The sequence below is a fragment of the Emydura macquarii genome, unplaced genomic scaffold (genome assembly GCF_026122565.2).
Source record: "Emydura macquarii macquarii isolate MOO-44397 ecotype Brisbane River unplaced genomic scaffold, CSIRO-AGI_Emac_v2 contig_318, whole genome shotgun sequence".
Taxonomy (NCBI): domain Eukaryota; kingdom Metazoa; phylum Chordata; order Testudines; family Chelidae; genus Emydura; species Emydura macquarii.
Genome location: NW_027130455.1, coordinates 14674099 through 14690641, shown reverse-complemented (window position 1 = coordinate 14690641; position 16543 = coordinate 14674099). Strand labels below are relative to the sequence as shown.

The 16543-nt window shown below is 41.7% G+C and overlaps 1 protein-coding gene across 2 annotated transcripts in view; it reads left to right on the top strand.

The window, feature by feature from the left end:
* Positions 1–16543, top strand: part of PCF11 (PCF11 cleavage and polyadenylation factor subunit) — a 39921-nt gene that overhangs the window by 7028 nt on the left and 16350 nt on the right. For both annotated transcript variants that reach the window (XM_067568952.1, XM_067568943.1), the window contains exons 3-8: positions 2394–2582; positions 3052–3246; positions 4184–5292; positions 5595–5784; positions 14053–14692; positions 14771–16353. In XM_067568952.1, the coding sequence (XP_067425053.1) occupies positions 2394–2582; positions 3052–3246; positions 4184–5292; positions 5595–5784; positions 14053–14692; positions 14771–16353 (3906 nt within the window). The remainder of the gene's footprint in view (positions 1–2393; positions 2583–3051; positions 3247–4183; positions 5293–5594; positions 5785–14052; positions 14693–14770; positions 16354–16543) is intronic.

Below are 16543 nucleotides of genomic sequence, written 5' to 3'. Positions count from 1 at the left end.
AAATTTCTTTTATTATACTGTAATGTATCATATACAAGAAAGCTGTTAGAAGTACCTAAAATAGAGATGGTCAGTTTTAGGTGATTATGAAGTGAAGTTTTGCTAAATTAACATACTTCTCTAGTATATCTCACTAGAGAAGTTCATATTAGTAATTTTTTTGTCATATAATATAACACTTAAGTGGTTAGATCTATTGCAGTGGTACAAGATTAAATGGTTGTTGATTTGGGTTTTTTTAAGATAGTGAATGCCCTTCATGCAAAGAAAATACTTGGACATCATTCTTACTTCTTATTTGAGAGGGATTATTTTTGCCTTTTGTAGCTGAAGTTGACCTTGTCATTCATTTTAAATTTTTTGCATCTGGAGTGACAAAAATGAGGTGCTTAACTATGAGGAATGCAAGTCAGTGACATGTTGACATTCTTCTATGGCCCATGGTGAAAAGCTTTCTAAGAAAGTAAAACTGTATCATGTTATAAACGAGTGTTATTTTAGTCACCGTTGTGACCAAGTTATGGGTCCAACACTTCAGACTCTTTGTTCATGTTTGTCATCCTTAATCATGAGAAGTAATTGGGACTATGCTCCCAAGGAAGAAAGGCAAACATGAGTAAAGTTTTTGAAGGACTGGATCTTAATGGATTTGAATTGAACTGCAAAATGAGGTATCAAGATAAGAAAATAGCATCCCATAAATTTAGCAGATAAAATTAATATTTTAGTAGATATTTAGCATATTTTCTGTTCAGGTTTTACATCCCATTGGGGATCTCAGTGTTTCTTTAAACACTTCATTCAATTCATGTATAGTTCCTTAAATGTTAGTTTTTACTTTGCATCTGAATAGTTGTTGAATAGATAGTATTGATTAACTAAGGGAACATTTCCAAGATCTGTAAAGTCTTGTGAGTTAAACCATGATAACAGGTCTCACCTGTAAAAGCTCTGTCCATGCTTTTCTAGTGGAATATTGTGAATGTTTATACAGTAAGTTGCACTTTTTGAAACTAGAAACTGTGGATTATAATTGGTATTTCTGAGCGTCATAGGTTTACCATCTCTTTCTTTGAACCACTTCCATTTATATTCTGTTTTAAAGCTTATTTAATACTTAAATACTACATGGAAATCACTTAATATTTAAATTGGCATTAAAATGGATGGAAGTGGTCTTGGATTCTAATGTTGACATTGTTATAAATCTTGCTTATTAGTAAGATGGTCACTAGCAAGAGACTTAAATGTTAATTGAAGTCAGATTTTCAGTTCAATCCTTTTTCAGCTATTTTTGCTGTGAATTTCAACTTTGAACTAAAAATAGGTAGACCTTTCCTTTAATGATTAGAGAGTACACTACTAATGGAAATTCTTTGGATTGCTTCAATTTAGTTTTAAACTTACTATAATTTGGGAGGTCATTTTATGTCTTGCATCAGTTTTTCTTGAAAAATTAGCACTGCAGTAAAAATTTCTAAAAAGCAAAAATGTATTGACTTAAAAAACATGGACTATGGACAGCTGTTGAGGTACATTGAGTTAAGGGTCTTCCAATTATAACTTTATTAATTAAGCAAGTACTTTACCAGTTGGATGTTTTTAATATAAATTTCTAATTGACCTCTTGGTAGGATGCCTGAAGCTATTGAAAGAGCATGTAAAAAGATAAATATGTTAGAGAGTGAACACTCTAATTGTACTTAAACAATTAAACAAAAACTTTAATTGACTTCTAGCTAATTTTCTTTTTTGCTACATTTATTCAAATTGTTTTCCAATGATGTAACTGTTGAGCAAAAACAAACTAAGGTGTTGTAATGCACAAAACTGATGTCTAAATGGTTTGAAAACTCAGTAAATCAGAAAATTTAGATGGCTGTTCTCTGATTTGCTATCAATATCCACTTTGTCAATATCTATAGAATTATATATTCTGTAGTTTTTTTGGCTGTTAGTATTTAAATTATTTTTACAGAAATTGGGCAAAATTAAGAGATTTGGGCATCTTGATATACAAAAATAAAAGCTTATTAAGGAGGCGGATGTAATATGGTATGAAACCATCAAATGCCTTTCAAACAGCAAATCCACATTTATACATTTGTACCATTTTAAGCTTTTCATAGAATAACTGACATATGCTTCTAAATTAAAACCTACATTGGATAGGTGCTGTATTTGATCCTGTTGGAATAATTGTACATTTCTTAGAACAATTTGTCTAGTTCTAAATACTCAGCTGTGTTCATTAAAGATTTTATGAAAGGATAAAGTTTCCAAATCAGTGCACATATAGAATTAAATATCTGAAATTATAAATTTTTTTAAAAATGTACTAAAGTTGTTTTATATTAACTTAACAAGCCATAGAATTGTTCTGTTGTTTTTAGGTGGATGAAAATACTAGGAAAAGTTTATTTAAATTACGCTCCACCTGGGATGAAATTTTCCCTTTGAAGAAACTGTATGCTCTTGATGTCAGAGTCAACTCATTAGATCCTGCTTGGCCAATTAAACCTCTACCCCCAAATGTGAATACTTCTAGCATCCATGTGAATCCTAAGTTTTTAAATAAATCGGTAAGTTTTAATATGATTTCTGCATGAGCAGATGGTGATATACAGTTTTCATTGTTTACGTGTCCCATTTTGCTGACGTAAGCCAGTATTAAAGAATTTTTAAGAAGTAGATGATCTGTATAGGCAGAAAGGTAAGACAAAGTTCTGTTATTTAGAGATTAGTTGGGTTTTTCTTTCACATGACAAAATTGGAGTTTTAACTAAAATGCTGAATATTTGTAAATTTATTAAATGACTGTGCTTACAACTATTACTGTTTGCAAATTGGAATTGAGCAAAATTTTAAATGTTCTAATTAATCTTTTCATGAAATCACAAAACTAATTTACAGTTGGTAAATTGTAATACAAATGAAATTAAAGGTATTTGTACAGCAGTTAAATGAGATTTGGATAGAACTTTGGACCTCTTCCACTTGTTTCTCCCTCCAAGAGTTATAATATCCTTAAAATTTATTTATTTTTTGTAGCCTGAGGAACCCCCCACACCTACTTCTACAGTCAGTTCATCTGGTGCCTCAACTCCTCCAGCTGTTCCTGAAATACAAAAGAATTTAACACAAGAGCAACTAATAAGACAACAACTGCTGGCAAAGCAAAAACAGTTGTTGGAACTTCAACAGAAAAAATTAGAGCTGGAGCTAGAACAGACTAAAGCACAGTTGGTGAGTAGGGTAATTACAGAGTTTTGTCATGGAGGATTTTATTTTGAACTAAACAAATGGAAATTTTTCCTTTTTGAAATATTTATAAAATAGTGTCTTGGCTACACTGTTTGCTGTAGTGGATTGTAGCAGTTTTCTCCATTTTGGACAAGCCAAGTTGTCTTACAATTGCAGGAGCAGGGCTTTATTCTATCTTCCCATGTGGAGCTAATTGTAAAATTTGGGGCTTTAGGATTAAATATGTATTACCTCAAAATATCTTAGTGATTTTTTTTTTTTTGGTAATTCAAAGATGAAGTGAGGGAAGGCTTTTTATTACAACTTTTTTTTATTTTTTAATACAACTTCTGTTGTTTTTGGTTTCCCAAAGTGATGTATCTAAACATATTAAAAGTGCACAAATCATGCATTTTCAGCAATCTTTATTCCAGTCATTCTTCGAAAGCACATTTGTTCCTAAAATAGAGAGACTGGAGCAGGAAGCCTAGATAAATATTTTCAACAGTCATGTCAGATTTGTCTCCCAAAAGCCAAAGGTGGCACTCTCACCATGCCTAGCGTGTGTTCGTGTTCTGAATTTCTACTTTTTTATGATTTCTTGGAATACATTGGAAAGACGCTGAAATACAATAATGAGAAATATTACTTGACGTTTTGATAGATTTTATATTTTTAAGTAGTCTTTTATTTACCAATGACATTTCATTGTTTTTCCACTTGGTCCTCATTTCTTTTTTCTGTAATGCTATTGCATTACAAAACAAGTGCTTTAGAGGACTGGTCCTGGGCTTGATTATTTTGAATTAAACTGGAATAATCATTAACTTTCAAATATTTTTCTTCTGTAGTTGATTTTCAAGATGCAGAGTAGCTGAATAATATTGGAAATTGTAGGGCTTAAATTTTATGTGCTATCTTTTTTCCCCCCCCATTTTAGGCAGTTTCTCTTAGTGTTCAACAAGGGGCATCCACCATGAGTTCAGTTCAAGCACCTTCCAAACAACATGTTTCACAGACTCCTCACATGACAGTCAAAGCCCCTCACCAGGTTTCTGTGCAATCTGAAAAAAACAGATCATCTCCATCTTCTCAGTTTCATGATGTCAAAGTAGTAAACAGAGATCCTCGTCTTAATAGGATGGCTCAACATTCTTCTCATGCTAAAGATCAAAGTCATAGGAAAGAATTTCTATCTATCGCAACAAATCAATCTGATATTAAGGCAAACAAAACAGTGCAGGCTGAAAAACAAAATTCATCAAAGCAAGATAAGTTAAAATCAAGTGAAAAAGCTCAGAAGAAAGAACTTGATCAGATAGATGCAAAATCTAAATCACCATCTCCTTTGAAAAGCAAGCTATCCCATGCGAAAGATGCTAAAAGCCAGGAATGCGAGAATATGAAAGTATCTGAAATTAGTAAAAGAGATCCAAGATTAAAAAAGCATCTTCAAGAGAAGCCAGATGGCAAAGATGATGACACAAAGGAAAAGAGAAAAAGTATGGAGAAAAAAGAAAAAGAGGAACATAAGACATCTGAACACAGACCTGTTGGCAGCAGAAATAAAATAATTAATGGCATTGTTCAAAAACAGGACACTACTACAGAAGAGTCAGAAAAACAGGTTGGAAAACTAGGAAGATCAAGTAACAGAAAAAGGTCCCGATCACGCTCTCCTAAGTCTAGATCGCCATCTACCCATTCACCAAAGAGAAGAGATAGGAGATCACCCAAAAGAAGACTGAGAAGTCTATCTCCTACTTCCTCGATTCCTAAAATCGGAAAGCTCCGTCAATCAGGGCCTAAGCAATCTCATGTTGAGGAGTTTGCACTAACTACAAGAGAAGAAAGAAATTCCAATAAGAGGAACCTTAAACAGGATGCACGAGATCCAAGGAGAATGAAAAAAACTCAAGAAGACAGACCACAGGAAATTGCTAATCAGCATTCTACAAAGTCCACCCCAGAGCCAAAGGAGAATGTGGAAAATTGGCAAGGTTCCAAATCGAGCAAAAGATGGAAATCTGGTTGGGAGGAAAGTAAAAAGTAAGTTACTGATTTTGAGCTTGATCCTGCTTCTGCTGAAATCCATGGGAATTTTGACATTGACTCCAATAGGAGCAAGATTGGGATGCAGTATTGAAATTACGAAAGCAACTGGAGTTTGTCATTTAAACATTTTTACTGGCAAACGATAGTGAAATTGTTGACGTTCAGATTTAGTTGTGGCTGCAGTATATATAAAATCTAGATGGAATCAGTAGTAGTGTGAGTGCAATATATATATATTTATTTATTGTGTAAAGAAACAATGTATATTTTAAATAACCTGATTTTGTTGTTTTCAGTTCACAACAGAATGAAGAACATCAAGGACCTAGTAAATCTCCTCATCAGAGGCACAGGGAGATCTGGGCAGCTGGTAAAGGAATTTTGTCGCTTCGAGCACCAAAGCAACAGCATCGTTTAAGTGTGGATGCCAATTTGCAGATTCCCAAAGAACTGACCTCTGCAAGCAAGAGAGAGCTACTTAAAAAGGTAACATATAATTATTATCATAGAAATGTAAGCCCGGAAGGGACCTTGACAGATTAAGTCCAGCCCCCTGTGCTGAGACTGGACCAAGTAAATGTAGACCATCCCTGACAGGTATTTGTCCAATCAGTTCTTAAAAACCTCGAATGATGGGGATTCCACAACCTTTCTTGGAAGCCTATTCCAGAGCTTAACTGACTTTATAGTTAGTTAGTTTTTACTAATATCTAATCTAAGTTTTCTTGCTGCAGATTAAGTCCATTTCTTCTTGTCCTACCTTCAGTGAACAGAGAGAACAATTGATCCCCGTATTCTTTGCAATAGCCTTAACATATTTGAAAACTGTTACCAGGTTTCACCAGTAGTCATCTTTTCTCAGGACTAAATGTGCCCAGGTTTTTTTTTAACATTTTCCTAATAGGTCAAGTTTTCTAAACCTTGTATCATTTTTGTTACTCTCTTCTGGACTCTCCAATTTGTCCATATCTTTTTTAGTGTGGTGCCCAAAAATGGACTTTGTACTTCAGTTGAGGCCTCACCAGTGCCAAATAAAGTGGAACAGTTACCTCTTGGCTTACACATAATACTCCGTTAATACACTCCAGATATTAGCCTTTTTTTTTTGCAACTGCATCACATTGTTGACTCCTATTCAGTTAGTGATCCATTATAATCCCCAGATCCTGTTCTTCAGTACTACAGGCTAGTCAATTATTCCCCATTTTGCACTTAGACATTTGATTTTCCTTCCTAAGTATAGTACTTTGCACTTGTTTTTATTGAATTTCATCTTGTTGATTTCAGACCAATTCTCCAATTTATCAAGGTTGTTTTGAATTCTTATCCTGTCCTCCAACGTGCTACAACCCCTTCCAATTTGGTGTCATCCACACATCTTATAAGTATGCTTTCCACTCCAAAATCCAAGTCATTAATGAAAATATTGAATAGTACCGGTTCCAGGACTAACCCCTGTCCGACCCGACTAGATAGGCCCCCCTAGACTGACAGCAAACCATTGATAACTACTCTTTGAATACTGTCTTTCAACTAATTGTACACCCACTTTATAGTAATTTCATTTAAATCACATATCTCTAGTTTGGTTATGTGACTGTTATATGGGACTTTCAAAAGCCTTACTAAAATCAAGATCTATCACATTTGCTGCCTCCGCCCATCCACTAGGCCATTAGCCCTGTTAGAGAAGGAAATTGGGTTGGGCTGGAATGATTTGTTCTTGTTCTTGTTCTTGGCTGACTTTTCCTTATCACCCTATTTTTTTTGAGTGCTTGCTCATGTCCATTCCATGTTAGGTGTGTGCATGCCATGTGCACTGTTGCCAGAGATTTTTCCCTCAGTGATATCCGTAGGGCTGGTTCTAGCACCCTCTGGGGTCATGGTATAAGGGGCGCTACCGGCCCTTCTGCCCTCTCAGTTCCTTCTTACCACCTTATGGTGGTTGCTTGGAACGACTCTCTTATCTTGAAAGTCTTTTTTCAGTGCTTTGGACTGAATTATCTTGTACATAGCTTTATAGTTAAAAATGTAGTTATTAGTGTGTAGTATAGTTAGTGTAGATAGTGGTCCCATTGAGGGATGTCACTCCAGAGACAGGATATGCCCCTGTCTTCAAGCTGTGTGCTACCTGCAACAAGCTCATGCCAGTAAGCGACCCACATTTGAGCTGCTTAAAGTGCCTCGGGGAAACTCACAATGAAGACAAGTGTAAGATCTGCAGGGACTTCCGGCTGCGCACTCAGACATTTGTCTGAAGGCTGTCTCATGGACGCAGCATTCAGACCAGCCTTGAAGCTGTGCCACTCCAATTCGGCATTGAGCACTTCAGCCTCCATGCAGAATGCTCCTCCAGCACCCTGCTCTTCCCAGCATCATTCTCCATCTCCTGTGCCAAGGAAGAAGCACAAGAAAGAGGACGCTCTCTGGGGCTGAAGAGGGAGAAGCAGGGAGCGGCCGATGAGGTGAGACCTGTGTCGGGCCACTTGTCCTCCCTAGAGACATGGTTGGAGATGGCTACTCCACCCAGGGCAGCACTCAGCCCAGTCCAGGAGCACCACTGACTCCTCGGGGTGGTCAGGGCACCTTGCAACTTCGGGCGCCCTCGACACCAGAGGCATTCCAGGTGGCAAAGGGCTTGATGTCCCTCCTGGTACCACCCATGTCCTGAGACCTCTTACCAGCCAGGGCTATCAGGGATGGGAGAGTACTAGGATCGTTGGCCTCTTCCACGGCATTGTTGGTCGGAGCACTTCCCAGAGGGAAGCCCTCCATGGGCCCGTCACTACAGTATCTGGCTCCCAGGCATTCATGTGCACTGTGCACTATCACCGCCAGCAGGTGAAAGCAGGAACAGCTTCACCAATGGCTCACCAAAGTCCAAAGGAGAATCCATCCCACCTCTGAGAAGACACCGGCACCCAGCTTACCCACTGGACTTTGGTGCCGGACCAACTGCCAATGCTTCGCCACCAATGGCAATACTGGAACCTGTGGGGTTTCCCCCAGAACCAGGAACTCCCTCCCACTGGTCATTCTTGGTTGAATCTGAGATGTGAGCCACAGGGTCATCCCAACCTGTACCAGATCCCGAATTGGACTCTGGCCCCAGTACCGAGATCCAACAGGGGCCCCAGTAGGGGTGACCAAGTAGAGAAGGAAGAACCAGCCTCTCTCGTGGTGCTAGCCTCTTCCTTGTTGTCCCTAGATGCGTCCTTGTCATCCCTAACCTGTTACACCGGACAACTTCAGGGACCCATCAAGAGCTCTCAAATGGGTCTCCACAAGTTTGGGACTGGAGGCTGAGGAACTAAAAGAGCCCATGGACAGCCTTTTTGACATTTTGGCTGCAGTGGCCCCCTCCAAAGTGGCCCTACCCAGTCCTTGAAGGCGTGTTGAGATTGCTTATGGTGCTATAGCAGATAATTTCCTCTTTGCCCCTGACCTTGAAAAGGGCAGAGAATAAATATTATATACAGGCCAAGGGGTTTGAATACATGTCCTCCCTCCCCCTGCGGGGCCCCTGGTGGTCTCAGCCACTAATGAGGGGGACAGACAGGAACAAGTGAGCACCACCCCGAAAAATAAATAGATAAAAAAACTGGATTTGTTCAGGCGAAAAGTGTATTCAATAGTCAGCCTTTAGCTCCGTATCTACAACCAGCAGGCATTGCTGGGGAGATATTTCAACATCTGGGACTCAGTGGCCAAGTTTAAGGACTCCACAGGACAGCCACAGAAGTCAAGGCAGGAATTCTTGGCCATCCTGGAAGAAGGCAAGTTGGTGGCCAGGGCCTCTTTTCAGGCAGCCTTAGATATGGCCATAACGTTGGTGTCGCAAGTCACCATAAGGCGCTGTTCGTGACTGCAGTCATCGGGTCTCTCGCATGAGGTCCAGCAGTTAGTGCAAGACTTCCATTTCAAAGGGCATCTCTATTCTCTGAACAGAAAGGTACCAAGCTGCAGGACCTCAAAGATCCAGGGCCACGCTGAGCTCCCTAGGCCTGTATTCGCCCCTGGTCTCCAGGAAGCATTTTAGACCCCAGCAGCCTCCCAGGTTTTCGGGGCTGACCAGGCACAACCCTATAAATGGAAAGAAAAGTGTTACAAGGGCCATCAAGCACTACTTTCTTCCTCAGCTTCCCAGTCTAGCTCAAGACTGTATCCCGATGGGAACAGGCAGGCATTTTGAAGGCACACCCAAGGATGATTTACCAGTCTCAAACCAGGATCCAACCCCCTTTTGTTTTTGGACCACCTTTCATCCTTCATCTTCAATAACATCAGACGGTTGGGTACTCAGTATCATAACAGTGGGGTACACCCTCCAGTTTGTGTCTGTCCCTCCCCATCATCCCTCTTCAGGGATCCTTCTCATGAGTAACTTCTTGTCCAGGAGGTGTAAGCCCTTCTATGGGTGGGGGTCATAGAGGAATTTCCGCAAGACTTGAGAGGGAAGGGGTTCTGCTCCTGATTCTTCTAATCCTGAAGGCCAAAGGGGGCCTACAGCCCATCCTGGGCCTGCGTCGCCTCAATGAATATCTCAAGAAGCTGAGGTTCCGCATGATCTTCCTGGTCTCCATCATCACCTCCCTGAATCCAGGAGACTGGTATGCTGCCCTGGATTTAAAGGATGTGTATTTCCACATCTCCATCTTCCATGGACACAGAAGATTCCTTAGGTTTGTGGTGGGCCAGTGCCAGTACCAATTTACTGCACTTCCCTTCAGTCTGTCACCGGCCCCATGAGTTTTCTCTAAGTGTACGGCAATAGTTGCAGCTTACCTCATATGTTGAAGCATACAGTTTTGCCCGTTCCTTGATGATTGGCTGATCAAAGGCTACTTGAGGGTGCAGATCCAGCTCAGCAACAATGTGGTACAAGCCACCTTTGAGATGCTGGGTCTGTTGATAAATTAACAGAAATCAACATTGATCCGGTGCAGAGAATAGAATTTATTGGGACAGTGCTTGACTCCACTCAGGCCAAGGCCTACCTACTGGAGGCCAGTAGGTTCAGAACTACGTTGGATCTAATTGCCTGGGTCACAGTTACGACTGCTCAGGTATGCCTCAAGCTGTTAGGACACATGGCAGCATGTATCTACATAGTGCAGTATGCGCCGCTACACCTCAGACCTCTGCAAATGTGGCTTGCCTCAATCTTCTCCCCAGGCAGAGACCAGTTGGACTCCGTTCTCATGATTTTGCAATTAATCTTAGCTTCTTTGACTTGGTGGTCAGACCTGCATTCTGTGATGAAAGGGGTACTTTTTGCAGCCCTGTGGCCAACAGTGACCTTAGTATTGGACACGTAAGACCTGGGGTGGGGAGCCCACCTCGGCAGTCTCAGGACTTTGGTCCCAGGAAGAACTATCCCTGCATATAAATATCAGGGAATTCAATATGCTTGGCCTGCAAGCTATTCCTCTACCAGCTCTCAGGCAATGCTGTGCAGGTCTTGACAGACAAGACTGCGTCAGTGTTTTGAGTCAACAAGTAAGGGAGAGCTTGATCCTCAGCTCTGTCAGGAGGCCATCTGGCTGTGGGACTTCTCCGTGAAGCATGCCATTCACCTAGAGTAGCGGTTCCCAACCTGTAGTCCGTGGACCCCTGATGGTCCGTGAAGCTATTACAGGGGGTCCGTGGAAAAGAAAAATAACATCCTCACCAAAAAAATGTACACTTTCAAATAAAACTAGTAGCATGTGTTGGTTTCTGAAATGTTTGGAGGTTGTAAAGGGGTCCACACATTCGAAAAGTTGGAAACTGCTGACCTAGAGGCCTCATACCTCCTGGGAGACTGGAATGTGTTGACAGGTCACTTCAGTAGGTCCTTTTCCTCTCACCATTAGTGGTCTCTTTACCTGTAGGTTGCTAGGGTTATCTTCCAGAGGTGGGGGACTCTCCAGGTGGACCTGTTTGCCACCCGGCAACAGGGAATGCCATTAGTTCTGTTCGATGCACAGGCTCAACAAGGGGTCCCTTTCCGATGCCTTTCTGCTATCATGAGCAGACGACCTGCTGTACATATTCCCACCGATCCACTTGGTTCACAAGGTCCTCCTAAAGATCAAGAGGGACAAGGTGAAAGTTATCATGATAGCCCCAGCATGGCCACGTCAGCATTGGTTCAGCATGCTGCTAGAACTCATGGTGGCAGCCCCACTAGTGCTCCCACCCTGTCTGGACTTGATTGTGCAAGAGCACGGCCAGCTGCTTCACCTAAGGCTTGCCTCCTTACACCTGATGGCATGCCTGCTGTGTGGCTGAACCCCGAGCAGGTCCACCAAGTCTTACTAGGTAGCAGAAAACCCTGTAGCAGGGCTACCTACTGGTCTTAATGGAAGCGTTTCACTTGTTGGGCCTCTGAATGGAATCTTTCTCCATCTCGGTCTTCTCTGCAGTTCATCTTGGACTGTTTGCTCCACTTAAAGGACCAGGGTCTGACCTGGCCTTCGTACCAAAGGAGGAGTCACAGTTCCATATCAATCAGGACATTTTTCTGCTTGTCTTCTTTCCAAAGCCTCATAGCACTTATGAGGAAAGGGCGCTAAATACTTTAGATGTTAGACGGGCCCTGGCCTTCTATACTGAAAGGCTAAACTTTTTACGGCTGTGGCAGACAGGATGAAAGGTCTCCCAGTGTCATCCCGAAGGATCTTGTCCTGGATTGCTGCCTGCATCCAAGCTTGCTATGAGCAGGCAAAGGTCCTGCCTTCGGCTGTCATGACAGCTCATTCTACAAGAACACAGGCGTCGTCAGCAGTGTTCCTCATGTAGATACCGATTCAGAACATCTGCAGGGCTGTGACGTCATCAGTCCATATCTTCACGTCCCTCTGTGCCATCATCCGACAAGCCTGTGATGATGCCAGTTTCGGGAGAGCAAGGTTGCAATCAGAACATCCATGAACTCCGAGCCTATCTCCACGGACACTGCTTGTGAGTCACCTAACATAGAATGGACATGAGCAAGCACTCGAAGAAAAAAAAAAGGTTACTAACCTTTCGTAATTGTTGTTCTTCGAGATGTGTTGCTCATGTCCATTCCATCAACCTGCCCTACTTACTCCTCTGTTGGAGTTACTGGTAAGAAGGAACTGAGAGGGCTGTGGAGCTGGTAGTACCCCTTATATTGGTGCATATGCACGCAACTCCAGAGGGTGCTAGAGCTGGCCCTTCGGATACCACTGAGGGAAAAATCTCCGGCAACAGTGCACGTGGCGCACACACACCTAGCATGGAATGGACATGAGCAACACATCTTGAAGAACAATAGTTACAAAAGGTTAGTAACTGTTTTATCCTCTAGGTGCTTAAAAATTGATTAATACTTTGTTCCAGAATTTTTTCCAGGTGTCTAAGTTAGGCTGACTATTGGCTTGTTTCTTCTCCCTTTTTAATATTAATTATGTTGAGTTTCTGGTCACCATTAACCTTTCTAGTGAACACTGAAACAAAATATGCATTAAACATCTCAGCCTTCTTGATGTTGCCAGTTATTTGCTCTCGTTCCTTGCTTAGTAGAGGACCTGCTCTTGCCTTCATCTTTCTCTTTTTTCTAATATATTTAAGGAACATCGTCTTACTGCTTTTTATGTCCCTTGCTAGATGTGACTCACGTTGTGTCTTAACCTTTCTCATTTTGTCACCATAAGCTTGTGCTATTCTTTTGTTTTCCTCCTTAGCAATCTGTTCATTTGTCCACTTTCTGTAGGAGTAATGACCTGAAAATCAAAAGGAAAGAGATCCTGACGAAGCCATATTGGCCCCTTAATCTTCACATCTTTTCTTCTCATTGGGATAGTTTGGTGTTGTACCTATATTGTCTCTTTAAGAAACTGCTAGCTCTCCTGAACAATTTTTTCACTTAGATTTTCTTCCTATGGGACCTTCCCTGCCAGTTCTCTAAGTTTGTTAAAATCTGGGGGGGTTTAAGTCCGTTGTCCTTATTCGGCTGCCCTTGCACCTTCTTTCCATAGAATCAAGAAATCTAGCATTATGATCACTTTCATACATATTGAAGAGTTCCAGAGGGGTAGCCGTGTTAGTCTGTATATAGCAAAAACAATGAGAGTTCTGTGGCACTTTAAAGACTAACAAATTAAATTTTAGCAGGCATAAGCTTTCGTGAGGCTCAGCTCACTTCATCAGATGCAGAGGTAGAAAATGACGAAGTGAGCTGAGCCTCACGAAAGCTTATGCCTGCTAAAATTAAATTTGTTAGTCTTTAAAGTGCCACAGAACTCTCATTGTTTTTGCTTCATACATATTGCCTTCCATCTTCATATTCACCACCAATGTCTCCCTGTTGGTCAGAATCAAGTCTAAAATAGCTGTCCCCTTGGTTACTTCCTCCACTTTCTGAAACAAAGTTGTCCCTAATACACTCAAAGAACTTACTGGAAATTTTGTGTTTTGCCATATTACTTTTCCAGCAAAAGTCTGGGTAGTTACCAGGTCTTGTGTTTTGGATATTTCTGTTTTTAGAATTGTTCTAGAAATGCTTCATCCATCCCCTCTTCCTGCTTTGGTGGTCGCATGCATGACATCATCCCTATTTTTTCTTTCTTTATCCAGAGACTTTAAACTACTTACCTCTCACCTCCTTCTGGACATCAGAACAAGTTTAAATATTCTTGATGTATAATGCAACACTTCCTCCCTTTTTAGATCTGTTTTGTGCCGAATTGTATTAAAAATGTGTTTTTTTTTAAATCTAAAATTTGTTTACATTTTTATACATTGTAGGCAAATGAACGTCTGACATCTGGTGAAATAACACAAGATGAGTTCCTTGTTGTAGCTCATCAGATTCGTCAACTGTTCCAATATCAGGAAGGAAAGCACAGATGCAATGTGTGGGATAGTCCTACAGAAGAAAAGTGTGGTATGAAGAAGAAACCCCTTCTGTCTGATGCTGAATTAACATACTATGAACATAAAGCTAAATTGAAAAGAACACAAGTTCAGCATTCATTTCCAAGACTTGATCTGTTAGATCCTGATGATATTTTAGACTATCATTTGACTGATGCATTGCTTTCTGGAATAGAATGTGAGCAAACAAAAAGTAAACGTGGAGGACAATTTGACAGAAAAGAGCAATTTGGAGAAAGGTCAAGACGGCATTCTCCTATTAGTGGCAATAGACCTTATGCTGATAATCTTTCACCACTTGAGAGTCGGCGAAGACATGAAGAGCAAAGTTCTTCCAAAGGAACAAGAAGTTCTAAAAACTTTGATCCTTATGATAGCTGGGGAGAATCAGATGAATTTATAGATGCACTAAGACAACAAGGGAAAAGTACACCAGAATTTCAGAAAATTGAAGGAGATGGATTCTGCAAATTTGATAATCGTGAAGAAAGACAATTGCTTGGACAGAGCGGTACATATTTTATTTTTATATTGTCGAGGTTAGGTAACTTGTAGAATTTCATTAAGTAACTATTTTTTAAAATTTTAGGTGTTCGAGAGGACCCGAGATCCCCATTCAGTGAACGTTTCAAGAGACCTAGATACGAAGATTCAGAGAAGGCATCATTTACAGAGAGTCCAGGATCAAGACTTGGGGGCATTGATGTAAAGCAGAGATTAGGTGCACTAATGGAAGACAGACCTCTATTTGATGGCTCACCTAGACAGCCTGCTAGGGGGGGAGATGGACAAGCAGGTCATTTTGTTGATGGACCTTCTAACAATTCAAGTCCTAGAATTGAAGGAACACCTGCACAGGCTTCTATGCGGTTTGAGGGGCCACTAGGTCAGGTGGGAGGAGGTGCTGCCTCTCAGTTTGATGGGCCACTGGGACAGGCAGGAGGAGGGGGTGCCCTGAGATTTGATGGGCCACCAGGTCAGATAGGAGTCCCCCTCAGGTTTGAGGGGCCCCTTGGGCAAGTAGGTACTGGCAGTGCACTGAGGTTTGAAAGCCCGCTGGGGCAAGTAGGCAGTGCTTTAAGGTTTGAGGGGCCTGTAGGTGGTCGCAGGTTTGAGGGGCCTGCAGGTCAAACTGTGGGTGGCCTCAGGTTTGAAGGGCCTCATGGTCAGCCATCGGGTGGTCTCAGGTTTGAGGGACCCCATGGTCAACCCATGGGGCCTCATGGCCAACCAGGGGGTGGACTCAGATTTGATGAACCCCATGGTCAGCCTATGGGACCTCATGGTCAACCAGGGAGTAGTCTCAGGTTTGAAGGGCCACACATCCAGTCAATGGGGCCCCATGGTCAACCAGGGAGTGGTCTGCGGTTTGAGGGGCCACATGGTCAGCCTGTGGGGCCACATGGTCAGCCAGGAGGAGGCCTGCGTTTTGAGGGGTCTCATGGTCAATCTGTAGGGCCACATGTCCAGGGAGGATGTGGCCTCAGGTTTGAGGGTCCACATGTCCAGCCAGGGCTTGGTCCTAGGTTTGAGGGTCCCTCAGTTCAGACGGGGGGTGGACTTAGATTTGAAGGGCCTCTGGGTCAGACTGGTCCAAGATTCGATGGCTGTCATTCGTCCAGATTTGATGGTCAACCTGGTCAGCTATCCCTTTTGCGAAGATTTGATGGATTACATGGACAGCCTGGCCCAAGATTTGAAAGGGCACCTGGTCAACAGACACCTCCTAGGTTTGATGGACCACCTGGTCAGCAGCCACGATTTGATACACCAGTACCTCAAAGGTTTGATGGTCCTCAACACCAGCCAGCTTCAAGGTTTGCTATGCCCCTTGGCCTTCAAGGTCCAAGGTTTGAAAATGTAGCTAATCCTTCTGCCTCAAGACTGGAAACACTACCTTATGGGCAAACTGGTCCATACAGTGAACATCCCAATCAGACTTACAATGGACCATCCCATAGTATGCAGTTCCAGAGACCTGAAATGTTTGATGCCTCTCAAGGACCAAATTTTAATGGGCCACAAGGCCCTGGAGCACAGAACTTCCCCAATCCACTTAGCAGAGCATCTGGACATTATTTTGATGACAAGAATCTTCAGGGTCCTCAATATGGAAATTTCAATAGCTTACCTAATTCTATGTCAGTAGGAAATACTCAGCAACCACAGCAGGTAAGATTGTTTAGCATTAAACTCGCCTACATCTGTATAGCAAAATTTTATGACTTTATGAGGGGTTAGGAGACAGCAACCCAACAGATGGTTTCAAATAAAGAAAAAGCTTAATTTGAATAACAATAATAATTTTGAAGGGACATAGTCTGATAATTTTGGTTCCAAATTAGTTTTTTTAGAGAAACAT